Below are 26,897 nucleotides of genomic sequence, written 5' to 3' on the forward strand. Positions count from 1 at the left end.
ACGTTAAACCTTTTTAACAATACTTTATTTTGTGACCCATCATGAGACACATGCAAACAGCTGCATCTCAATAAATTTGAATATTGTGGGCAAAGACAATTTATTTTAGTACTAAAGATCGATTCAATTACTTATTTTATTTTGTTTCATGAGACTTTGTGCAATAAATTAATGTGGAAAAAACTAAATATTGAACATTCAACACTATGAAAAAATCTTGGACCACTATTGTCTCGTAATTAGGTCTTCTTCTAAAGCGCATAGCATTGCGTGTATATTTCCTGGAATAAAAAGTAATCCAGTAAAGTGTCCATGTACTTCCCTCTCCCATGCTTGAAATAAACCTTTGCCTAATGAGTCACGCTGTAATCCCTGGGCCTTCTTCCGCAAGCGTCAACGGCAGTAATATGCTAAGCGCCGATGATATACGCTGTCTACGAGAGGGAAGGGGGGAGCAATTCGCCTCGTCACGAGTTCTGCGGGTTCTACGGTCATACGGCAGAGTCACCAGACCTCCAAAACCGCAAGGCTTCCATTAGCTGCACAATGTAACGCTTCTCTATTGCAGAGAAGGAATGCCGCAGCATCCGGAAGTTGATGTCAACTGCACAGAGGATAAGCCGCTTATTTGAGAAGAGGACTTTCTTTATTTAATAAGGCAATTGCAATTCGAGACATTTCCTGAAAAACAGAAAATGGTTGCAAATGTAGCTGCTTTTATAAAAGCTATGTAAATTAGAGCATCATAAGCATCACACTAGAACAGGGATTTAGACAGCTGGCCTTTTCAGAAACATTGTTAAACAGCCGCTGCTTCTTCAAACATTCTGATAATTAGATATGAGGCAATAAAAAAATTGCCTTTGATGGCTAATGTGTATTGTTCACGGATGATGGTGTGGTGATGATGGTGTGGTTCTCACTTCACACATGGACATTTAGCAGTTAGTGGCTGAATGTATGTTAAATAAACTAAGTTGCTAGCCAAAACAGCAGCACCTACTAAGGCACAGTATCTCAGATGAATTTAAGAGTGGAATCTGACCGCACATTGTAAACATGACCAGTCGTTGAGCTGATCCCATGTTATGTGGAGAGTGTCGACGATTAGCGTTGCCACATTTTTTTTTTTTGTCACATTTTTTTTTGGGGTGCCCCTTTATGCCACTTTTGCATTATAACTAACATTAATTTGCATTCTTCCAAAAACAGGTGGATTTGAACCAGTTATGGGGAAAAAATCCTTCCCTAATTTTTTGGGGGTCGATGTTAGCATGTCCAGTGGAAATGAGGAAGCATTTTAATTGAGGCCAGGTGGCACTCAACGGACACTTCATTAGGTACACCTGCCGTATTATTCAATAGTCTGCCTTAATCTTCACCTTTCCCCTACATTTGTGATTCACTCAGAGGCCCTGAGACGGGAATGAGTCATATTGGGTGATCAGATTAGATTAAATCATATCCTTTTTCCAGATGCACGTTGCTCAATGGTCAGTACTCAAGAAGCACGTGACACTAAGAGAAACCTGAAATATTTCATGATGTTACACGCTCACTTGGTATGTTTTACCATTTTTTTTCTGCCCTGGTAGTCCCAAATTAACTGGCATTGTTATTCCTATTCATGAGCTCCTGGCGCCCTCTGCAGGAAATAATTATATTAAATAATATTAAATAAATGCTGAGTTGGGTCACTCTTATCTCAAGGCACCACTCTACCTGTATTTGTAGGTCATAAAATGTGTCCCCATGGTGTCACCTATGGGACGTGTTACGTCACTGCACTGCTGGGAACGCATACAAAAAAAACAAAAAACGATGAGTCAAATACAATTGATGATCACTTTTTTAATGACTCAGCATTTTTTGGGATGTCGTACCAGCTTGTTCCCCGCCCTGCCCCTCCACCTCGTCGCGTTAAACTCAACGGAGCAGAACGTCATTGAGCGCCCTGTGAGTCATTTGTCAGGGGTGGGTGACGCGATGACCTTCGTGGGACAGGCAAGATTTTGGCAGCTCAGCAATTTTCCCCATTTTCCTGAGTGAGAAGGGGGATGAATGTAAAATGAGCAAAGATTGAGTGGTGTGAGGAACAATAAAGCGGTTGAGGATGGTGATCGAATTTATTACCTCTACCAAGGCCAAAAAGCTAGACTTTGGAGGTCTGCGAGTGACTCCAAGCTGGAGATGTTCTGTATTCGCTGTCAAATTGGGTTGATTAATCAGCAGTATGATGATCACCCACTAGGCGACGCTGTTGTACCACAATGTTGTATCTGCACGCAGGCGCCCAGCAAAGGAGGACTACCGAATTAAAAAAAAATAAATAAATAAATACCCTGCTCAAGTTACCACCAGGCCTTGCAAACCAACACTGCTCGAGTGTTGTGTTTTTCGGCAGAACTCAATGTATTAGTGTTGGGAATTGTTTCTGAAAAAATGCCTGGAAAGATTGTTCAAGGATCAAAGGAAGGCATTAGAATAGTCTTTGAATTAAAATATACTATTTGATATATATATTTATATATATATATATATATATATATATATATATTCACACAAAAGCATTAAAAGGGAATTAGCCAAAATAATATCAGATACAAACGCACACTCTGCGAGCTGTCACCTTCGTTCAGAGGCGAGCATTGAGGCGAAGACATGCCTGTCACATCATTCGCCATCGCCACCCAAAGGAATTCCCAGTTGTGAGTCACACATGATGCTTCGTTGTCGTGCGGAGGAGGAGGCAGAGGAGGTGCGGGGAGACAAAACTGCCTTGCAGGAATCACCGTCGTTTCCCTTCATCGCTCAGCCATCCGCCGCATTTTCCCTGAAACAGGCCCCTCAGCAGATCAAAGATGAGCTGATGAAACAAAAGGAAAGAGCGTTCTTGTTTGCGATGCTTCAGCAACAGTTAGGACGGAGTGAAAACGTGTGTGTGTGAGGCGGGGAGTAAAATCAGTAGACTGTGTACATGGTAGCCAACAAAAAGGACGATTGACGATTATTTATCATGGTATTCACTCCTCGTACCGGGCAACCTCCAGCTGACAAGGAGGGGAAGCGATTAACATCATCGTCACAAGGCCCATCTATTAGCCTCCATCTTAATGAGAGATGACAATTAAGGGGTGCGCTGCTGTGCCACCTCCAACACTCTCCTGTGTGTTTGTATAAATGAGGGTTTACAGGTACACTCAAAAATCAGTTGTTGGTTAGTATTCCCCTCTAAAGTTCTTGTTATAGTAATAATAGTCAGAATGAAAAATATATATATATATCTTTTTTCAGCTAAATTGAAAGCGAGATTTTGTCCTTGTGTTGCCGTTGTAATATTTTCATATTTCGGCTCGTTTTTTTTTTTAATGTTTTGCTAATATATTTACGGGACGGTGTCAAATACTTTTTTTATTTTTGTCATATATTTTTAGATTTTGTCCAATATTTTTGTCAACAATATTATTGAAACATTTTCCTTTCAACCAGGCGTGGGAAAACTGCGGCCCGGGGGCCACATGAGGCCCGTCAAACTTAAAAAAATTAAATGAATAAATCTCGTTAATGTTTTATTTTCTAAATAATGTGGTGTTTCAAACACATATATTTTGTTGTTGTGATTTTGTTCACATTCTTTTAAAATTAAATGTTATTTTTTTTCTCAAATGAGGTGAGATTACCAAAACACTCCATCCATCTGCTCCTGGTCCGGCACCTCGATCAATTTTTAGAACCCATTGTGGCCCGCCAATCAGAAAGTTTGACCACCCCTGCTTTAAACGGTTGAAATATTTTTGTATTTTCTTTTCAAATAATTTTTCCAAATCTTTTATTGTTCTAATTTTTGTTTTCTGGTAACTTTTAAAAAAAAAAACTGTGAGGGCATTCAGCCTGCTGCTTTCAAAGCCGTGTACTGCGCGGTGGATCAAATGGAGAGAACATGGTGGCTTGAGACGCTTACATTTCCCCCACACATGCCGCTTGGAATTAACTCGTGCTCTCCAACACGTTCTCATGCTCGGACTTGTCAGCGTCGACGCCCACTCGTGCGCAGATGTCAGCGCGTAGCATGCGATTAGTGTCGGAAAGTTGTCTTGCTCATTTTCCTCCTGAGCGTTGCCAACTTGGCGAATTTTCATTTTTCTGGCGCAAGAATTTTTGGAGTGATTCCTACTAAAAAAAAAATTTCTGTATGTCAACAAAGGAGCCTGGTTGAAGGCTATATCCCAATAGATCTTGTACAGTACATATGTTCATTCCATTAGTTGTATTTCACTTTTAAGTTCAATAAAAAACACACTGATAAAAAGGCCGTGAAATGAGAAATCCCATCAGCTGCTTGTTAAATCACACTGCTGAAAATCTCCAAACTCTCTTGTTCCACCAATGAACCCCTCCCTCCCCATCCCCGAGTGAACGTTCGCGTCATGGCTTGGTCCCGGGAGCAAAGGCACTTGACATTTCAGCATTTACAGGAGATTTGCGCACAAGCGGCAATGTGACTAAAAGGAAAAATGTGAGACAATAGTTCCAAAGACTCTCAAAATAGCCTTTTGCCTTTGTGAGGCCAAGCAGAAGCTCTTCTGGATTTCTCAAAGTCCCTGTGAACTGAAAATGTGAAATTTGACACACCACAGAGATGAGTTTTTATCATAAGTCAGCCTTTTCGGATTGAGACGGGCCTCGCCAATGAGTCCCACCTCCTGTGAGGACTTTGCATGTCCATCGAGCTTCCCGCTCATAAACCACTTTAACTCGTCCTCTTTTAACTCTTTGTGCACTGCAGCCCTCTTTTAACGGCCAACCTTCCCCGTTCTGTGTTTAAGAAATGTAATTAACCTTGCTTTAACCCACCAAGCTATTCTCAAGGCAATTTGTCACTCTGCATTGTGGTATCGGGACCCCAGCAGGCGTCCTTTTTTTTAATTTTTTTTTTTTTACACATGCTGAGTCAGAAGCACTTCCACTCTGGATTAATGATGCCCTTTTTTGGGTGTAAAGCATTGAAACCAGAGCAGAAAGTGGTTTTAATGCCTTCACTTATCACTTATGGGTAACGACGCGTTAACGAGTGGCTTTCTGGACGTTACGCATCATTCCCTGACATCTGCTAGATTGAAATGCAAATGTGTTTATTTTTTTTTCCTGTGAAGAGTGAGAGGGATGTCCTTCTTCCTTCCTGGCTGCTTGAGATGTGGTTATTTTTGGAGGAGATGAGAGGTCTTGTGGGGGTGGGGGGTGGGGGGGGTTGCTCATTCAATGTTTACAATGGCCCTCCAAAGACCATTATGAGCCTCTTGGCCTTTTTGAGGGTTGGTGAGGAGTAGGGATGGGTTCCTTTCACGCAGCAGACATCTGCACTGCAATCGTTCGGTTGCCATGACATTTCCTGGCATGTTAAGGGTGTTTGGATGCAGGTTGGTTTTCAAATGACAAACCCACATCACCCACTTCCGCCAAGTTCCAAAATAATATACAGAAACAAAGTCAGTGTTGGATGCGAGGTCTGTCTTGAAAATGGCCACGCAAGCGTATCTGCAATTAAATCCACACTTTTCCCTCCTTCGGCCATTGTGGTTGAAAAAAAGCAAGAATATACATTAGATGTTCGAACAGTTGCCAGTTATGACTTTCGGGTGTGTTGATTCCGTATAGCGCTGCCCAGATTCTTCAATGAATGATTTTTTTTTGGAATGTGGGAGGACCAGGAGAAAACCTACTCAAACAAAGCCTGAACGTAAGAACTGTTGAGGCAGACGAGCGAGCCATTCATCCATTCTCCATGTGACGATCTCAAGCTGCAGTCATCCCTGAGTGAACTTCTTCCCTGGGGTCCAACCTCAGTCTGCATCCTCCCTAACTCCCCCCACCCGAGCCCACCCTGCTTGTTTATACTCCGACTGTCTCGCCCGATTGTTGTATATATCCTATTGATTATTTCAGTCGGCGCAGCTCCTCCCACCTCCATCCTTTCCTCCCCTCCTTGCGCTCACGCTTTCCAACCCCCCCCCGCCCCCCAGCCTCTCTCGCTCTTGTCTGACTGCAGCATCGAGCGGCAAGCATCTCAATTGGAACGAGTGTGGAGCTCACACGTTCCCACGCGTTGGCTGGCATGCCGTGTCACCAATGGTGAGTGGTGAGTTACATTTTTTTATTCTCCTTGCAAACTGTAGATGTTGCATGCTATGGAATGATCCACACCCCTCCACCCCCCCCCGTCCCTAAGTTTATTTGAGCTTGAAGGAAAAGTTGGACAAAAATTCCCCGCACTTGGCTTCCACGGGTGCTTGAAAAGTTCCGGCACGTAGCGGCAAATACAACACTTACGGCAAGCAACCCGACGAGTCAGGCTGCAGAGGGTGTGTAATAAAAGGTGGGTGGTGGTAGGAACACATGCAGCCATTACTCAGGAAAGCGCTGCAGCGTGAGCGAACCCGAAGGTGGTGGGGTGGGGGAAGGGGGAAGAGGGGGCGGAGGGGGGTTTGTAGGATGGATGCTCACTGAGCGGGACAGCCCACAGAAATCTAATTACGGGACGTAACGCGTGTCAAACGCCTCCCGCGTTGATTGATGCATTTTCCTCCATACGCTTGGAATGAGCCACGGGCTGCAGAGGACTCCTAAATCAGTTTGGAGGAGTTCTACAAGAACTTTGGAACCTTCTGTGGTGGAATTGGTGGTGGGAGGTAAAGAGGAACACATACTTTGTTACAATACTGATGTAGATTTTTCATCTCGTTTTGTTTCTGATGCATTTTTGCTCTCTTTTGCTCATTTGGAACCTGGTGAAAATCCTGCTTATTGCTTTGTTAAAATAATGTGGCGATTTTGAGTCAAATATGTGGTCAGGCGGAGGCAAGGGACCAGAGATAGAAAGTAGCTTTTCAAAGCCCTGATTTATTGAATGGGGTGGTTCATCCCTATCTGAACAGATGTTGTTTATCAGAAACATAATTAAATGTAGGAACCATCCATCCATTATCGGTTCCGCTTCTCCTCACAAGCGTCGTGCTGGAGCCTATCCCAGCGGTCTTCAGGCAGTAGGCGGGGTACACCCTGAACTGGTTGCCAGCCAATCGCAGGGCACACAAAGACGAGCAGCCATCTGCTTTCGCAGTCACACCGAGGTGCAATTCAGAGTATCCAATTAACCTGCCATGCATGTTTTTGGAATGTGGGAGGAACCCGTAGCACCCGGAGGAAACCCACGCAGGAACGGGGAGAAGTATGCAAACTTCACACAGAAAGGCCGCAGCCGGAATCAATCCCACAGCCTTTGCACTGTAAGCCCAACGTGCTAACCAGTCGTCCACCGTGCCGGACATTTTTTTAATATATATACACAATATACATTCCAAACAAAACTGTGTGCTGAATTGCGCAACATCTGCACCAGGCTTTGGCGTGCATTTTTCATCTCGCATGATGCACATTAGCCAATGCCGACTGCAGCTATCTGCAGATGCCGCAGCAAGCCCGCAGGGCGCCACAGTTCCATTTTGACAACCTGGATGTCACATGCTGACGCTTGGCCAATCAATGCGGAACACAGCAAGCGTCTCTCCTTTTGCGCCAAAGGATTGTCCAAGTACAAGTACAGTATGTGTTCTCATCAGTGATTAATGAATATGGCGTTGCGGCGTCAGCGGGCCGTTACTGTGCCACAGTCAGGAAAATCTTTTAGTACCCCTCAGGAATTTTACGGATTGCCTAAATTCCATGCCGTGTCCTCGTAGTAGTTGTAATAATAATAATAATAATAATTATTATTATTATATTTCTGATATTTTTCCACACCTAAAAACAGTATTCCCTTTTTTTAATTGACTTGCATAGTGCTCAAACACATAATAGTTTGGTTTTTTTGGGGGAATCACTGGACACTCGAACTGAAAAAAAATAATGATAACAATTGAAAAATGCATGTTTTCATTAACGTTTTCTTTTTCCTTTTTTTTTCATGGTCCGATTAGAAGGAGCATTTCGTAACACCCAAAACTTGTGGGGTTTTGGCTGGGAAAAGACGCAAAATGCATTGAACACAAATCCCTCTCAGAGCCACCAACATCAATAATTGCGTTAATCAAAGCCATGGCTGGGGAATAGCTTGCTTCTCCAAATCTTTCATGTCATTTGTCGTAATGCTCCCTAGTTCACGTTCCGCCTTGCAAGTAGCCATTTTAATCACTCAATCAAAATCTTTGCTGCTGTTGACCTCTCTCTACTTTTTTTTATATGGCCTTACCATCCATGGAGGTTGGAAAAATATTCCCGTCTATTTTGACAAAGTAAGGTAATTGAAGAGTATTTTTACTACAAAACGTTACAAGAAGAAAAAGAGAAACAAAGTAAAAACAGTAACCTTAATATGTATGTTTTTTTTGTTTTTTTTTAATCATAGGGGCCCGCTCAGACGCCATATGCCGGAGCTGCTCCAAAGAGTTTGCGGGGTCAGTACCACAAAGTACCCGGAAGGCATTTATTTAAAAGGGCACTGAGTGCATTTTGAGCCTTGACAGGTGCATCCACGGCTCGGGTCAGCCGCTTCCTCATCACCCGGTTGCGCCACAGAAAAGTTAGTTACGAGCCATTTCCCGCTTCATTTCGCTGCTGCATTGCACCAAACTCTCTCGGGCGCCTTCCCGCGAGCCCCCCGGCGCGCCCGCGTTCAAATGACTGATCCCAACTGATGTTTTATCTCATCTCGCCGAGCAAAAGGTGAGCGCAGGCGCCATACATCAAACTGCCACGCTCCATTTGGGCGCTCCGGCCAACGTCTCCAGCCCTCTGCTCCCGGGAGCGGGCCGATACAAACGCACCACTAGCATCTTAGCGTTAATGTGGAAAAGATGGATTTTACATCCTTCATATCTATGTAGCAGGTTCCAGATATGAGTGCAAAGAATTTCATGGAACCATGGCTGTGGATGGTATAATGAATAATGCTTTGTCAGCTTTTCTTGCTGTGGTGGAAAAATAATGGGTCTAATTGACATTGACTGCAAGAATCAAATGTTCTATTTTTAAGACCGATTGATCAAAAATTGAGATTTCAGACATTACTCCAGACCACCCTTGGCAACTATGTGGCTCTGACGCTGATTGGTTCACTTTGCTGTCCATAATGTCAATTGATTAATGGGCTGCGTCCAATAAATTGTGGGCCGGTCTCATGTCATAAAATGGAGGAAAATAATCATTAAATGGCATTGTGCTGGCCAACAAAAAATAGCAGCCCATCGGGCATTTGCCATGAAAGCCAGATGGCCGGCCCAGCCCGGCAAACAGCGCACACTATCGATTTTTTGGGGTTTAGCGAATGAACTCAAATGAGCTAAACTACTGATCAAAAAGTCAAGTTCTCGATTCACAGCGCAACAAAATGCAACCTAAAGCCGAACAAATCGCTACTGCACACCAAATGGAATTGTTTTCGGTTTGACAATGACTGATTGTGAGAGGAAATATCTTATCGTAGGAACAAAGTCAAACAACAGACATAGTGACAGGCAGCATGTTGGCGTCTGGCCCACGGATTTTTACACCACCTCACATTTAAGAGGACCTGAACGATAAAGGTAGAACAAGAAGACGCAGCCAAATGGAGACCGAAAACAGCATGCGAGGACATTAAACAGGAAAAGCAAGAGAAAAAAAAGGTGATCTTTGCCGGTGTGAAAGGAGGCTATCGTGATGCGCTGCGAACAAACACTTAAAATGACAACCTGATCTCATTTGGACACGGATCATGGCCCATCATTGTAGAGTGAATGAAAATCTCAAGTGGCCACTCCTCAAAGTTGGACTTCACATCTGTGCGGTTATTGGCCTGCCCACTAACAGCTCAAGGGCTTTGCCATACAGGCGACAAGGCCCTGATGTGCTGTCAGGTCTTTGGCAAGACCGGGCCAGTGCGGCGGCGGTCATGGAACGAGCCCCAAGGGCGCTCAGTCACACGGGCTGACGTGTTCCTGGACGAGAATCGTCATACCGGAATGAATTAGCCTGGACATACTCGAGAAGTGAGCTTTTTGAAGTGGATAAAAATGAATTTCTTAAAATAACTCACCTGTTGTGGTGTATCTACAACTTCTTATTTTAAGATTAACTTACACATAACCAGTAATAAAATCTTATGCCTGATTCAAAAATTTTTAAGGCCCATTTTAGCACAGTTTAGAACTGTTTTGATGAGGAAACTGAAGTTAGCTATCATTTCCTTTCTTTTACCTATTGATTTTGGAGAAATTAAGAAATGAGAGACAAATGCCTACTTTCAATAAGGAACGTGGCCTCGATTGTTTTCGAATGAGTTTGAAGTGTTTTGGGAACAGTTGGTGTTGAGCGCGTCAATTACACGAAAAAAAGACATTCGGAAACGAAAGAGGGCCGTAAACATACCTTTGCTCTACATTGCCATTGAGTATTCATCAGCTAACTTTTAATGAAGTGCTTTTTCCTTGTATTCCTTGCAGGCTGATGGTCTCGTCTGCTGAGTAACTGAGGAGTTTTCCAATTTCAACGGCCTCCTTTCCAGCTCCATGGGGTTTGACCTCAGCACTTAATTATTATCCTGGCAGCAGACTGGCGTTCCCCGGCTGTTGCTCGCTTGACCTATTATATACCACCCAGAGTGCGTTCCACGCGGCTACATCTACTGGAGCTGCTGAAAGGCTACTTAAAAACACTTAGTGCTGAGATTTGTCTGTATCAAGATGAATGAAACGCACAACAACAGGACTTCCCTAGTCAAAGGCGCCAAAGACATCGCCAAAGAAGCCAAGAGACAAGCCGGCAAGAACTTCAGCAAGGCGGTGGACTGCGCTTCGGACGAATACACGACGCATCGTAGCTACAATCGATTCCATAACGACGAGGAGGAGGAGAACGACTACAATACTTACGGACAAGCGGAGAAGCGCTATGGCGACAAAATGGCCGCCGACGACGACGACGGGGTGTCGAGCGACGCCACGGAGGGCCACGACGACGAAGATGAGATATATGAGGGCGAGTACCAAGGTGTGCCGGCCTACCAGGATGGGAAACAGCAGGATGGACAAATGCCGGCTGGTGACGGTCCGAAGAGCCACAAGGAGCTGGAGAACGAGCGGCAGGCCGACGAGGAGGAGCTGGCGCAGCAGTACGAGCTCATCATGCAGGAGTGCGGCCACGGGAGGTTCCAATGGCAGCTTTTCTTCGTGCTGGGTCTGGCGCTCATGTCCGACGGCGTGGAGGTGTTCGTGGTGGGATTCGTCTTGCCCAGTGCTGAGACGGACATGTGTGTGCCCAACTCCGGCGCCGGATGGCTCGGTAGGGAATAACTTGTTTTATTGCTAAGTTGATTGCGCCCTCCAATTCTTTGTCGACGACACCTCTCGAAAGCACAAGCATTGATGTCACACTCGAACACTACAGCATGTACAGTATTTTCTCTACATTTTATGCTCGCAAAATTTTCTTATACTTTCAAGATCAGTCGTTCAACAAGTTTAAATCGGTGTAAAGTGCATGAAAGGGTTATAATTAAAAGATATAAAAACTCTCGGTGCCAGTTCACGGTTAGCAAAAATCTGCATATCGTCACTATCCTGTTAAAATTATTCTTATTATTTTTTCAATTAATTTAGGGCCACTCAGATTGTGGACATGCGTGTGCCACATGTGGCCCGCAGGCCACCAGTTGCCCATCCCTGGTCTTCTGGGACGCTCCTCTTCAAAAAAGTCAAAAACATTTGTTGTTGGAGTTCACGAGTACGGCTTTCATTACTATGATGTGAGAGCTTCTCACTGTTGCACACTCTGATGACTATTTTTTAACAATGTAAACATTTGTGTCACAGATCTGTGAATATGATGCAAGCAGCGGACACATCTCGACTCACAAAATACACATGGACCATTTATTTGATATTTTTAATCTGTGCTCTACAATGACAGATGATACATCCAGGGACTAACTGGTATCAGTTATTAGCGGCAAAAAAATAATTTGGACAATGTTGCTGCACCACTTGTGTCGGCCCTCGTTAAACGGATTGTGCAGGTGTACCTAATGGTGCGGCCTGTGAGTGTAAGGATAGTGTATTATTCGTCGTCCACATTTCACGCGTGAGTCATCTCACGGTGGGAGACGAAAAGGGGAGAACAAAAGAATGAGTCACATTATGTAGCAGCTAGTTGCTCACAGCAAAAATAAACTATACGTATGTGGCGAGAAAAAAAAATCGGAGCGATCGATAGTGGCCTCTGGAGGGGATTCTGTCAAACGGGGAGGAATTTTCTGCACAGTGCTGTCTTACAATTCTCGCTAGGTTTACACTGATAATACATTGACAAAAGTATTGTAACATAATTGTACTTTAAAGACTACAACCGGTTGGATTTTCAATCTTCAACTTAGCGAGACGTTTTGGACCTTTTTCCATGTTACAGTTTGATAAAGTATCACATTTTTGCCTCGTCTTCTTCACATATAACTTTTGAGTCTCAAAGTTGATTCAAAGGTCTTCAATCAAAGAACAGAGCACATTAACCGTCAACCTGGCTCAGGGCTCGGCAGGTGTCGGTGTAATTAACGTTTCATTCTTCCCCGTGCTAAAACCCGCCTGTCAATCACTCATTCTCCTCTGGGAATCATCCGTCATCTTCAAGATCCTTCTGTCCTGAACGAGGAAATTAGCGGCTCGCAACACCTCTAGCGTGGCGGGACGCGACGTGCCGACAAGCGAGAACATAGCACAAAAGGCGTCGAGGGGGAGTTAAGATATAAAAAAAAGAAGCACAACTCAGCATGCGTGGAGTCCATATAATATGAATAATTATAATTACCCCCCGAAGGAAAAGTTGTGCATTTTTCCAGTGAACGCAATCCTCGATATACCGCACGTGCTGTGTGCTTTTTGTTTTTAAATGCTTTTTCAATGTAATTTATATTATATTTATTTGTAAAACCTAACTTGTTTGAATTTTTTATTTTTTTTTGTGATTATTTTGTTTATCTATCCGTGTCACCAACTAACAGTGACAAGCACAACACTTTAATGTTCTTCCAGCCATGGTGGCTTAAGTATATCCGCTTTGTGTACTGTCCAACATGCTCAGATTTCACACTAAAAAATAAAAAAAAAAAATTTGTAACTTGGAAAAAGATAATCCAGTATTCAGACTTGGTAGCGAGCCGTGAGATTTTTATTAACGTAAAATGGCTACCTTGGCTCAATACTGGTTAGAAAATTCTGTTCTCGACCATTAATGGCGACAAAAAAAACAAAAAAACAATTAAAAATAATTTGACAATTTTTCTCAACGTTCGATCTTGCTGCATGGGAAGGGTACTATAAGCGATAACGACGTGATATTTTGTCTCACCCGTGTTGTCGAGGCAGTGTATGTTTGAAAGGTCTGACCTTTGCTTGAACCCCGTAGGAAATAACAAATCCAATCTCGGGACGTATCCTTGCACTGAACCCCCACCCTCCCACCTCACCTCCCCCTCCCCCCCTCCTCCCTCTCCCTTTATTACACATCCTAACTCAGCATGAGCTGCGCCATAAAACAAACGAGCAAACGCTTCTTTATAGAGCGTCTTGGCATCTCGCATTGTTTGTTCTGCCGTACGTATGCAGCACTTGTGACGTTTCGCTTGAATATTATTTTTTTTTTGCTCATATTCCCGCCACCGCCCGGCCGGTCGTAGGTTGGCTCGTACGGCCTCCTCTGCAGAGGCGCTCTGGCAGCTGTCGCCGCGTAATGAATGGCTGGCTCTTGGCGCGGTGTCTGCGCAGCTCGATAAGAGCGTTTTACTTTTAGCCTATCTGTCCCATCACTGCAAACATGGCGCAAAAGAGAGGGCAGAAAAAAAAAAAACAGAGGAGGACTCACCCCCAACTTGCAAAGACATTAGCATTTTTATTAGCACGTAGAGAGCGACGCCATTATTTACTGGCCTGACAACTACGCTCTCCAACGCTGCACTGTCCCGGGAACGGGAAAAGAACTGACCAGGACTTCCTGTAGTGCATTTATTTCAATCTCGCTGTACGTCCATATAAGGACGATCAGACAGTCCTTTGAGAATTGTCGTTTGCTTTACTTTATTCTACAATATTTAGTGACCTTTTTTTTTTAATCTTGCTATTGAAAAATACAGCTTATCTTTAAAAAAAAATCTAAAACTAATACTAAAACCGATAACGGAACTAAAATGAAGCATTTCCGCAAAAATGAAAACTAAAAAATCTGCTCTTAAAAAAAATCCAATTTAAACCAACTCACTTTAAAAGAAAAAAAAAATCAAAATTAAACTGAACCAAATATAATGAGAAATCTAAAACGATTATAACCCAGGTAGAGCCAGACACCAGTTTTGCAGGAAGTCTCTGTAAAGGAGGCTCTAAAACTCTAAACCTTTTTTGAAGGTCTGACAAATTTCTGCACACAATTCCCGAACTCTGTCCATTCCCTCGTTCTCTCCAGGCAGCATCGTGTACTTGGGGATGATGTTCGGAGCCTTCTTTTGGGGCGGCCTGTCGGACAAGCTGGGCCGCAAACAGTGCCTGCTGATATCCTTGTCCACCAATGGCTTCTTCGCCTTCCTCTCCTCTTTTGTGCAAGGCTACAGCACCTTCCTCTTTTGCCGCATGCTGTCAGGATTCGGGTAAGTCAATCATTGCGGGAGTGGAAGTTAAGGTTAGGCGACTCTGAGAGTCTTTGCAAATGTTAAGGTCAGCTTTTGAAGGTCATGCAGTATCTTGTTAGTGTCTAATTGGCACCGACTATCTGCAGGATTGGAGGCGCGGTGCCCATTGTGTTTTCATACTTTGCCGAGGTGTTGGCCCGGGAGAAGCGCGGCGAGCACCTGAGCTGGCTCTGTATGTTCTGGATGATCGGCGGCATCTACGCTTCGGCCATGGCGTGGGCCATCATACCGCACTATGGTGAGTGAACTGTAGTAATCCATCGTAATTGCTGAACTATCTGCTTTTAGTCATTTAGATAAAAATGTGCAAAATAGTTCCCGAATTAACATTTTCAAGCTGGAGAGAGGTTATTAAAGGGCAAAAATATTTTTAAAAACTCCAATTTTTGCTGCTGCTTTCGCATCGCTGCAAGCAGAAATGGAGCATGCACGAGGCGCACTGCCGCAGTGATGCCAATAAAAGGCAACATGTGAGATCATTTGCAAATATGTCCCACTCTTGCCGTGCCCTTAGGCGCGCACGCAAACAACAAGCAGGTGGTGCTGTCGAGGCTGGGGACTCATTTTACACGTTCGGATTTTCAAAACTAAGCTCGTTTTGTTTGCTGATGCACAAAAAAAAGTTCACCAACCTCATTTTTCGACGGTCCCCGACATACGAGGTTTCAATGTTAAGAAATCGGTGGTGTAAGAATACGGAATAATGCGGCACTAAAGCTCCGTTATTGCTGTAGTGCAGGTGTGGGCAAACTACGGCCCGGGGGCCCGCCGAACTTGAAAAAATTTCAATGAATAAACCTTGTCAATGTTTTATTTTCTTTCTTTCTGGTTTTTCAAAGCTATATATATTGTTGTAATGCTTTCATTCACTTTCATTAAATTTTTTTTTTTCCTCCGGTGTGGTTACCAACACACTCCATCCATCTGCTACTGGTCCGGCCCCTCTGTCAAATTTTAGAACCCATTGTGGCCCGCCAATCAAAAATTTTTTTTTTTTTACATTTATCCCAAGTAATGTAGTCAGACACTTAAAAAAAAAAAAAAAACGCTCCATTTATTTAACATATTTCAATTTTTTTTCTTGTATTTTTTTCCCTATTATTTATTATTTCGAAATAGCCAACATAAACCAAAGGTGTTGGTTTCAAGTTGTGTTTCCATTTCAGAGAAATACCGTCGCGGGAGTCTCCTTATCGATTTCCGGACTTTCTGTTGATCGACTCGTTTGTGAATCGACAGAAGGTCTCTCGAGTTACAGCTCACGGGAGCCGGTAGAAGAACGATGTGCTGAGAAAAATCGTCCCTCGCAGAGATAAGCATGCTCAATTATATGATGAGCATCGATTAAAAGGTCGGTTTGTCTTCCGTGATGGCGTATTTGTTCTTGTGGACAAAAAAAACAAAAACAAAAAAAAAACAACTGCAACCTCATAACATGTCTGCGGATGAACTGTGATCCGATGTGGCGCGGAAAAAGAGATTAGGAGGACAAGAGCGGAGGCCAGGTTGGCGGAGTGCGCTTGATTTATGAACCCTCTGTGAGGGATAATGGAAAGGTGAAGTGATGGAGGACGGTGTCCTGAGAGCGAAACATCGGTGAATACAACAAGGAAGGGAGTTGTAGTGCCAACAATAAGGATGTGCCGCCGACTCTGTCAATATATCAGGCCCGTTTTATCACATCAGATTTTGTGCCGAAACGATTCATGAATTAGTCGAATCCTGAGAAGCAAGACCATTTTAAAATATTCAATCGTTGCAGCACAAGTCAAATCTAAGTAGCCGTGCACCAAACGTGGGTGGCGAGAAGGTTATGGTGCTGGAAATAAGCGTGTGACGACTCTGTTAAAAGTTTTTGAGGGCTTCAAATGTTTCAGGAGGGCTGCGCTATGACAACATGTTTGGATTTTTTGGAAAGAAGCGTCGGTCGGCGAGAGAAACAACGGCTTAGCCATTTTAAGGGAAAGCTGCAAGGCGTTGGATATATAACGGACCGCGTTGATGTAGTGCCTCGACCGGGTGCAGCACTTATCTGGCGAGTCGTGAAGAAATAGAAGCCACTTCCAGGACAAAACTCAACTCATTGAGAAAGGTGACAATAAAGATTACGAGAGGGGGAAAACGTGCATGGACTGTGGATTAAAGACTGAGGCTACGCCCACCCGGGTGCTTGGAAAAACCTTCAATTATTCTCAACGCACCAACATATATTTGGTCGTGACGTAAATCATTTTGTAAATAATTTCTACAATTTTCGATTTTTGTTACACCCCCACGAATAATAATCCTTGCTGGTTTTTAAAATGGACTCTAAATGTATTGTTATTAAACAATTATTTTAATCAAGTTAAATAAACAAATACTTTTGTGTGGTATTTGATTTTTTTTATTGAAAAATAAAATGATAATAATGCATGCCCAATGTTTTAGTTGATTATTTATAATGTAAAGAAGTGCCATCCATCTTTTTCCATAACATCAGAAGAGATTGACGAGACACATTAATGTGACACGAGCGGCGTGAAAGGATCATAATCGAGGTCAATTGATTAGATGCCACTCTTTCACCCTTTTTTTTTTCTGCAAGACGCAGTGGTTTGTGGGGAATGGGTTTCGCCGCAGTGCTCTTTACATTGACTGGTGGTGAGTAAAGGCCAGATGTGTGTGTGCGGCTGTGTGGTGTCTATTTTTTTTTTTTTATAGTCCCTAAAAAAAAAACTGTAAAATCTGCCTCTGTGACCAGTCTTAAGTGTGTGTTTGTTGCAGTGTAAGGCCGATTTTTCGGGATGCACTCCTGTGTGTGTGCGTGTGTGTGCCTGTGTGCTTGTCGGAGGCGTTCTCACTTACTGTAGAGTAGCCACATAAATCACGTTGAGTATCGCAACCAGTCAGCCATCGCCGACAGTCCATTACAACTGGAATCCTCCTAATGAGCTTTTTAGCGGACCGAGCACAAGGAAGCTCACACGGGCCACGTGCAAACACGCTCACGTCTCCTAAAGCTAACACACCGCGACTGTGAATGTCCACGATGCAGATTTTTACCCCTCATCGGCGTTGTTTAGCTATTTTCATGTTTTTCATTGATTGTTAATAGCCCAGGTGATTAAGTGGAATTGATTGACGATTGGTCAAAGCATGGGGCAAAAACAGTGCCAAATTAGTAGCGCAAGCAACAACAAAAGTTACGATACAATGTAGTGTGGTCTAATGTCATACACTAAATGATATCATACATTGCGATATATCACGATAGTGTTGCGATACAGAATGAGGTGTTGCGATATGATGTGGCCCGATATGATACGTGGCGATCCATCACGTTACTATCCATCAGTGTTACTAGATCACAATTTTATCACATTGTGATGCGTCGCATTGCAAATTGCGATACGGTATGTTGCAACACATGGCGTTATGATAAATTCTGTTACCATACATCGCATTACAATCCGATAAGTTCAGTTATTATGTCATTTTACGCATTTGTATATGTCGCGTTACGACTTGTTGGGTTACGATAGCTTGTAATATGACACGTCACATGACCATATGTAGCATAACTATACGTTGCCATATGATATATTACGATAAATTGCAAATTTGGTGTAATTTAAGACATGTATGATGTAAGATGTTTTTTTTCAAGTAGTTTCTCATGTAAGTTTGGTATTTATTTACTTATTTAGTATTTATTTTTGAACTGTTTCTTTTGCGATTTCATGAGCATTTACATCCTCTTTAAGTGATGTAATCGCTGTGCGTACATTTACTGGACCGCAAAAAAACCCAAATAAAAACGGCTTTTGTTTCCCGTTGTTTGGATTCCATTTGCATTTTGTCATTTTTTTGTCTTCGGATGAAGGTGACAATGTGTGCGTACTTTGCCACGTTCTGTACAGGTTGGAGTTTCAGTATGGGCTCTGCCTATCAGTTCCACAGCTGGCGAGTATTTGTGGTGGTGTGTGCCCTGCCTTGCGTCTCAGCTGTGGTGGCACTCACCTTCATGCCTGAGAGCCCTCGCTTCTTCTTACAGGTGAGCGAGCGTAATCAGAGACGTACACGACTCCCAAAATGGCCGGGAAGCAATATTGCGCTTTTGAATGAAATTTCAAGATGAACCTCAAATGCACTTGATCTTAATTTGATCTCCACTAAACTTTTCAATGTGCTGTTCATTATCGTGACCGCGCTTCTCCCGATTGTCGTCTAGATGGGCAAACACGACGAGGCCTGGATGGTCCTCAAGCACATCCATGACACCAACATGCGAGCCCGCGGAGAGCCCGAGCGAGTTTTCACCGTGAGTTGACATGCCTCAGGCCGCCCCCCTCTGCGAAGCTTCAGCAAACAGCCAACGAATTGACGAGCATCGCCCCCTACAGGTCAATCGGATAAAGATCCCCAAGCTGCTGGATGAGCTGGTGGAGCTGCGGAGCGAGTCGGCCAACCCGGTGCTCAAGATTCTGTCCAAAGTCAAGGTCGAGCTTCGTGGGGTCAGTTTTGGTTTGAATTCCGAACTTTCAAGTTGGGTGTGAATTTTTAAAGGAATGGACTTCAGTCAATGTTCTGCTTTGTGGTTGTTTAGATATGATATACAAATTATTATTATTATTATTATTTATTTTATTTTTTTTACAGATCTGGTCCACTTTTATGAGATGCTTTGACTACCCAGTAAAGGACAACACCATCAAGCTGGCAGCAGTTTGGTTTACGCTTTCCTTTGGGTAAGAACAATCCTGTTGTGGATGATTGCAAGGCAAACTGAACATTTATGTTGCTTTTATTGCTCGCTGGTCCCATGAAGTCGTTCGTTAAGGCAAGTTCCGGCTCGTCCCCCAAATGCAGGTTCTACGGGTTGTCCGTGTGGTTCCCCGACGTGATCAAACACCTGCAAGCCGACGACTACGCCTCCCGGGTGAAGATCCACACCAACGAACGCATCGAAGATTTCACCTTCAACTTCACGCTGGAGAACCAGATCCACAGAAACGGCGTTTTCCTCAACGACAGGTAACCCGGCCCGACGAATGCTTGGACGCGTCGGTGTTCACCTCATCATATCGCGGGTCTCCTTTTGCACTATTCGTCATGACCGTTCATATTAATTCTGTCTCCGTTATCTCCGCCTCTACCAGGAAATGAAAAGGCTTATCTTGGCGGTTCGCGGTAGACGCCTGCTCTTCCTGGATATGACTTCCACTTACGCAAAGAAAAGATACATGTGCACGTACATGTGTTCGTTGATGTTTTTCACAAAATAAATGCGTTTGCCACGTTTGGCTTTGATTCAACCTTGCATTTTTTACATTCAGACAGGGCAGCGCAATGAAATATGAAAAAAAAAAAATCTTTGAAATAATTGCATATGGATGCCACAAGATGGCGGCAAAGCGGTAAACCATTTCATAATTGGGCCTCAAGAAGGCATGAAATTGTCCCCAACATTCGTGGTTGTTCACATCTCTCTAATCTGTGCAGGTTTATTAGCATGAAGTTCAAGGCGGTCTCCTTCGTCAACTCCTCGTTCCTCAACTGCTACTTTGAGGACATCTCCTCCGTGGGCTCCTCCTTCACAAACTGCACCTTAGTCGACTCCTTCTTTTACAACACAGGTACATTTTTGCGCTGCTCCTCAGTGTCCGCCTCCTCCACTCCAACCCCGTGTACTAACAAAACCCGTTGCTTGCAAAGAGAGCAATGAAAATGTTTCAAAAGTGCAAGTAGAACGGAAAGAGAAGGCGATGCGAGAAACCGGAGCTGAATCAGACCTAGTGGGAGTCTGGGCCTTCAAATGATTTCCCCTGCAGCACTCCGGAAAAAGTGCTGAACAAGGAAACAGCAAAGGCATGGAAGGCGCTGGCGATGTAACATGGGAAATGAAGTCTCTTTTGATCCCGCGAGCCCAAGCATGTTAGGGCGGAAAAACTATTAAAACTGTGTGGTCTATTTGGGAAATGAACTATTATGGTAAGATTTAAACTATAAGTTAAAGTGCACAGATTTTGTATTTTATAAAATTACATTTATTCATTGTGAATGGTACAAATGACTTTTCAGCTTTTTCTAAAGGGGAATATATATATATATATATATATATATATATATATATATATATATGCTAACCTTTTTTTCTACAAAAAATGCCTTCAGTGTTAAATTTCGTCTGCCATGACAATGTATTATACTGCCCTCTGGTGGCCACTAACCTTTCTGATGTACCTCTTGTGCAGATATCGACGACACCAAGCTGACAAACTCAAGGGTGGTCAACAGCTCCTTCCACCACAACAAGACGGGCTGTCAAATGACCTTCGATGACGACTACAGCGCCTACTGGGTCTACTTTGTCAACTTTCTGGGAACGTTGGCCGTTCTACCGGGCAACATCGTTTCGGCCCTTCTCATGGACAAAATAGGCCGCCTTAGCATGTTAGGTACGGCGTGACAACACAAGCAAATACTTTGTCAATGTACTCAAGTAGAGAGTGTGACTACCACCTCTGATAAAAAGCGGCCAATGGGTGACCGTTTGTCCCGCCCACCCACCGCAGGTGGCTCCATGGTGCTGTCGGGAATCAGCTGCTTCTTCCTGTGGTTTGGCACCAGCGAGTCCATGATGATCTTCATGTTGTGTCTCTACAACGGCCTCAGCATCTCCGCCTGGAACTCCCTGGATGTAGTCACCACTGAGCTCTACCCAACCGACAGGAGGTGACAACATGTTGATGTTTTACGAAGTCCATAAAGTAGAAATCCAACGGGCAGTAAATGTGCTTTATTATTCATAAAATGTGACTTTTTGTGAAAAAATTGATTTTCTTATAAGAAAATGATATTAATTTAAAAAAAAAAAAAAGAGTTTTTAATTAAGGTAGTTTGGCTTTTCTTTTGCAACACATTCAATCTGACTAAACCTGACCTTTTGTCCTTTGTTCTTCCGCAGAGGCACCGGCTTCGGCTTCTGCAACGCTTTGTGCAAGTTGGCCGCCGTGCTGGGAAACTTGATCTTCGGCTCGCTGGTGGGCATCACCAAGGCCATCCCCATCCTGCTGGCGTCGTGTGTGCTGGTCTCTGGTGGGCTGGTGGGTCTGCGACTGCCCGACACGCGCGCCAATGTCCTCATGTAAACATTTGATGGCTTCTCTACACAAACACACCTTGACACACATTCGATTGCAACCTTTAAAGGTTGGCTAAGCCCCTCCCCCTCACATAACTTGGTCATTTTAGCACAGGAAAAGTCCCTAAAACACATGCGTCTTCGTGTTAAAATAGTTTCATAAGGGACTAGAGACAAGTACAGCGTCTCGCACAATTTAGTGATATTGAGTAAAATGTACGAGAGCTGCTTTTTCATCCTGGCAGGCAGCCAAAGTTTTACATTGATGTGAAACATTTCACTCTGACAGTACAAACCAGCACTTTTATTTTGGTATTTATTTGTACAGCGAAATGCCGGTGCAGTATCTCCACGTTTTGTGTTGTATTTTCTTTTTTTTTAAACACTGGTGGTTTTGGAGTTACATTCTTACCAGTAGAGGGACAATCTGTTTAGTTTCTTAGCGAGTTTATTCATTCACTTATTTACATACTGCCCATTTTCAACAAAAAGCATATATATCCAATTTTTGCTTTTTTTTTTTTTTTTTTTTTGCATTTGTTTCTCCTTCAATGTGGAAAAATAGAAGTAAGAATTTTTGTTGATTTTGTTTTAAATTGACAAAAGGACAAAAAATCTTTCAGGATTCCTGCTATTCACTGATATTTTTTTTTATAATTTTAATGATATAATTATAATGATGATTTTTATAAGTTCTACAATTTCAAAATAATTTCATTAATTTAAATGTAATAAAATACACACACACACACATATACATATATATATATATATATATATATATATATTTATATACACAATATTTGGATTTATTTGTTATTATTTTTACATTTATTTCAATGAATTTCAGTAACCGTCAATTTTACGATTTTTGCTATTTATAGGCTGGCCCGGTCCCTATCACCTGCAAATCGCGGTCGTTCACCGTATTTTCATTGCAAAATTTAGCATTTTGTTACAAACTTTAGCCATTTTAATAGAAAGATTTTGTCTCTTCATTGCATAATCTATCCTTTGCGAGGAGAGCCTCAAGTGCTGTTGCTGTAAAATACTGCAGCTAACATTTCACTTTCTGTGGGATTTCCCACAAAATTCCTCTCCTTAATCACATGCTCCCACCATTCTGTCATGATATGTGATGCTTTTTTGCGAGAATAACCTCAAATAAATAAGGCCGGACAGCATTCAATGCAGCGCCATTTCTACCGTGACTGAAAAACAAGTTTACATGCTCTGCTTTTTACACGCCGCGTGCGCCTCTTTGTGTGTGTCGTGTTCAAAGATCCCCTGCTCTTCTTGTCGCTTCCCCGATTGTGTCTTTCCTCGCCTTGATACCCCCCATGGAAAAAAAAAAAGCTTCAAGGCCTTTTTTCTCCAATGTGGTGCCTCTCTTTCTCTCGCTTCCCAAACGTGGCTGGGAGTTTTTGCTGCTTTGTTGTGTCTTCTCCACGTAAGGCGTCTGCAACCGAGGGAGAAAACTTTTAACGTTATCTATGATATTGATCCCATCACCTCCGTATATTGCTTTTTTTGGCCCCCCCATAGAAATAAAGCAGGCAAACTTCTTTTTTTTGGGGGGGGGGGGGTATTTCTCTAAAAAATTGGTCAAGTTCCAAATCTCGGGATACTTCATTATTTATTTATTTTTTAATTTATTTTTGACACTTATTTATCTAAACTTCAACCTTCTTTGTATTAAGTGACTTTTGACAATTGTCTCCAACTCCTCAAGGTCCAAATCCCGCTTGAAAATACACAAGCCAATTTCCCCGACTCTCGCCATACATTCCTGTTTCCAAAGCCCGCATGTTTGTCGCTAAATGTCCTTCGTTCTCGTTGCCTTGTGATCTTTCCTTCCTTGTCGTCTTTTTGTCACGCGGTCACGTCAGTGCCGGGTCGTTGTTGCCGAGATGTTCCAACGACGCGCCTGGATGACTTATTTTCATAAGAAAAAGTCGATGTGGTGAATGCCGTGTGTGGCGTCTACATAAAATCTTTCATTTGAACTCAACATCTTCTTGTTGTTTTTCTTATGCAGTTGATGGTGCGAGACCCCCCCCCCCCCCCCACAAAAACATTTTTGATGCATCTTTTTAACGGAGAAAAGTAGCACCATATTATAAAAGGGATATACTATGAATTGATAAAAGAGCAGGTAAATAAATTATGTTTATTCAAGCCACAAGGTTTGACTACAGCTCCATGTGTTTGCATAAGTGTGCACACCCTTTACAACTGGGGATGCGGCTGTGTTTACAATGAACCAATCAAATTTACGTGAAACGCACCCACCATTTAATGTGCTTCTCATTCACCCCAAATGAAGTTCCGATGTTGACGATGACGAGTTGATGATGACTTTTTATATACACAGTATTTGTGTAGTTGAATGTTTGTGCTGTTCACTAATCGGCTTGTACTTTCCATCATGAAAATCTCAAATAGGCAAAACTTTACTGATATGTCTGTGTTGTGAAACCTTTGCTGGATTTCTGTGTGAAGGAATATAAGGAAAAATAGACCAACAGATGACACAAATCAAATGTGAATAAAAATAATTTTATTTAAATAGAGCCAATTTTCGCAAGTCTGACAGCGTGCTTGCATTTTGTTCCCAGTTCTTTTGGGATTATGTGATTTCAGGCATGTCTCACCGTTTCCTGTCACCGGAAGTCCAGGAAATGCTTCTTCTTAGCCTCTCCTCTATTTAGTGCTACATTTGTGCTAAGCTTTCATTTGGATAAGTCTCAAAGAAGATAACAGAAATAAAACGACAACAAAAAAAATAAAAATAATATGTTTATGTGTAATAAACGTTTCCATATGTTAGTTGTCTTGACGCATAAGATGTCACGATATCGCCTTGCGGCGATGAGGAGGTGGACCCAAAAGTCGAGGAGGCAGGAGGTGGATAGGGTTAAGGGAATTTATTGCCACTCTCAGCAGGGACAAACAACGGGGCGTGGACAAATCAACAACAAAAGGCAACAAAAACGAGACGGGAACGAACCAGGCGGACAGGGAATGATGACACGAGCAATAACCGGAACGAAACGCGAGTTGTGAGAGTCCGTGGTGCAGCAACAGGGAGCCAAACAGGATAATGACCCGACACTGGGTTGAGGGCATGGGAGGTATAAATAGTCCGGTAATCAGGGGAGCAGATGGGGAGCAGGTGTGTGATCGTGAACTGGGAACAGGTGCGTGGCTGGTGAGAATGAAAACAATAACACAAAGCACATGGCAGGGAGGTGACGAAAACAATAACAAAAGACACATGGCAGGGAGGTGACGAAAACAATAACAAAAGGCTGTCATGCCCGACGCGTATCATGACAGTACCCCCCCTCAAGGGACGGATTCCAGCCGTCCCCAAGAATAACAAAAACGAAAAAACCATGTCCCAAAAACAAGGGTGGGCGGAAGGGGTCGGGAGGTGGGTCAACGACCCGTGATCGAGGCCGGTCTGGCGGATGCCCGGGGGGCCAGACCAGCGAGTCCTTTCGTGGCCCTTCAGGGGGCCGTGCGGGTGGCCAGACCAGTGCGTCCCGATGGGGCCATTCAGGCGGACGTCCGGGACGACCCGAACGCCATCTTGAGTCCGCTGATGGGGCTGAGACGAGGGGCGGCGGCGGGACGCTGGGTGCTGCAGAGGACGGAGCTTGGACCGGCGTTGAGGCGGGCGCAGCCGAGGCAGGAACTTGGAGCGATGGCGGGACGTCGGACGCCGCCGAGACGGAGACGAGGCATGGTGGAACGCCGGACCCCGCCGGAGCCGGGACGAGACGTGGCGGTGGGACGTCGACCGCCGTCGAGGCAGGCACTTGGTGCGGCGGCTGGTCGTCGAACCCCGCCGAGACCGGAACATGGAGCGGCGGCTGGTCGTCGAACCCCGCCGAGACAGGAACGTGGAGCGGCGGCGGCGGCTGGTCGTCGAACCACTCCGAGACAGGAACGTGGAGCGGCGGCTGGTCCTCGAACCCCGCCGAGACAGGAACGTGGAGCGGCGGCTGGTCCTCGAACCCCGCCGAGACAGGAACGTGGAGCGGCGGCTGGTCCTCGAACCCCGCCGAGACAGGAACGTGGAGCGGCGGCTGGTCCTCGAACCCCGCCGAGACAGGAACGTGGAGCGGCGGCTGGTCCTCGAACCCCGCCGAGACAGGAACGTGGAGCGGCGGCTGGTCCTCGAACCCCGCCGAGACCGGAACGTGGAGCGGCGGCTGGTCGTCGAACCCCGCCGAGACAGGAACGTGGCATGGCGGCTGGTCCTCGAACCCTGCAGAGACAGGAAAGTGGAGCGGCGGCTGGTTGTCAAGCCCCGCCGGGACAGGAACGTGGAGTGGTGGCGGTTCGTCGGATGCCGCCGAGGCAAGGGCGGCAGGCGGCGGCTGGTCATCGTCCACCGCCGAGGCAGGAATCTGGATCTGTAGTGGATCGTCGGACGCCGCCGACACGGAGGCGAGAAGGGACGGTGGTTCATCTGGCACCGCCGGGGCAGAGGCGAGAGGCGGCGGCGTGTCGTCCTCCACCACCGGTGCAGGAGCTTGGGGCGACGGGGGATCGTCGAGCACCGCCGAGGCAGCGACGGGAAGCGATGGCGTGTCCTCGGGCGCCGCCGGGACAGGGACTTGGGGTGGCGGCGGACCATCTGGCGCCGCCAATGGAGGGATTTGGAGCGGCGGCGGGCCAGGTGCAGCGGGGACAGTGACTGGTAGCGGACGCAGGACGTGCTCCGCCGGAACAGGGACTGGTGGCGGACGCAGAGCATGCTCCGCCGGAGCCCGGACTGGTGGCGGACGCAGAACGTGCTCCGCCAGAACAGGGACTTGTGGCGGACGCGTGGCGTGCTCCGCCGGAACAGAGACTTGTGGCGGACGCAGGGCGTGCTCCGCCGGAACAGGGACCTGTGGCGGACGCCTGGAGTGCTCCGCCGGAACAGGGGCTGGTGGCGGACGCAGGACGTGCCCCGCCAGAACAGGGACTTGTGGCGGACGCAGGACGTGCTCCGCCGGAACAGGGACTGGTGGCGGACGCAGGGCGTGCTCCGCCGGACCAGGGACTTGTGGCGGG

At 44.8% G+C, this 26,897-nt stretch overlaps 1 protein-coding gene across 7 annotated transcripts; it reads left to right on the forward strand.

Annotated features, from left to right (window-relative positions):
* The first annotated feature begins 6,044 nt into the window (after nucleotides 1-6,044).
* Nucleotides 6,045-24,664, forward strand: LOC148318914 (synaptic vesicle glycoprotein 2C-like). 7 transcript variants are annotated; one of them, XM_088281857.1, is made up of 15 exons: nucleotides 6,050-6,136; nucleotides 8,257-8,293; nucleotides 8,402-8,450; nucleotides 10,476-11,313; nucleotides 14,479-14,659; nucleotides 14,788-14,939; nucleotides 18,604-18,737; nucleotides 18,915-19,004; nucleotides 19,087-19,197; nucleotides 19,343-19,431; nucleotides 19,553-19,717; nucleotides 20,186-20,319; nucleotides 20,938-21,141; nucleotides 21,259-21,418; nucleotides 21,651-24,664. In XM_088281857.1, the coding sequence occupies exons 4-15, from the start codon at nucleotides 10,716-10,718 to the stop codon at nucleotides 21,832-21,834; spliced, it is 2,202 nt and encodes a 733-aa protein (XP_088137983.1). In that variant the 5' UTR covers nucleotides 6,050-6,136; nucleotides 8,257-8,293; nucleotides 8,402-8,450; nucleotides 10,476-10,715; the 3' UTR covers nucleotides 21,835-24,664. The 7 variants fall into 7 exon arrangements, with proteins under 7 accessions (XP_088137987.1, XP_088137983.1, XP_088137984.1 ...); XM_088281858.1 differs by having other exon boundaries at nucleotides 8,257-8,288; XM_088281859.1 differs by having other exon boundaries at nucleotides 6,081-6,129.
* Nucleotides 24,665-26,897: the final 2,233 nt, after the last annotated feature.

Source organism: Idiotropiscis lumnitzeri, chromosome 18, assembly GCF_059441095.1.
Source record: "Idiotropiscis lumnitzeri isolate Australia: NSW breed Sydney's pygmy pipehorse chromosome 18, RoL_Ilum_1.0, whole genome shotgun sequence".
NCBI classification, from domain to species: Eukaryota; Metazoa; Chordata; class Actinopteri; order Syngnathiformes; family Syngnathidae; genus Idiotropiscis; species Idiotropiscis lumnitzeri.

Coding starts and splice junctions, on each gene's coding strand:
- LOC148318914 (XM_088281861.1), top strand. CDS start 10,716: ATGAATGAAACGCACAACAACAGGACTTCCCTAGTCAAAGGCGCCAAA. Junction 11,314..14,478: donor CTCCGGCGCCGGATGGCTCG/GTAGGGAATAAC, acceptor CGTTCTCTCCAG/GCAGCATCGTGTACTTGGGG. Junction 14,660..14,787: donor CGCATGCTGTCAGGATTCGG/GTAAGTCAATCA, acceptor GACTATCTGCAG/GATTGGAGGCGCGGTGCCCA.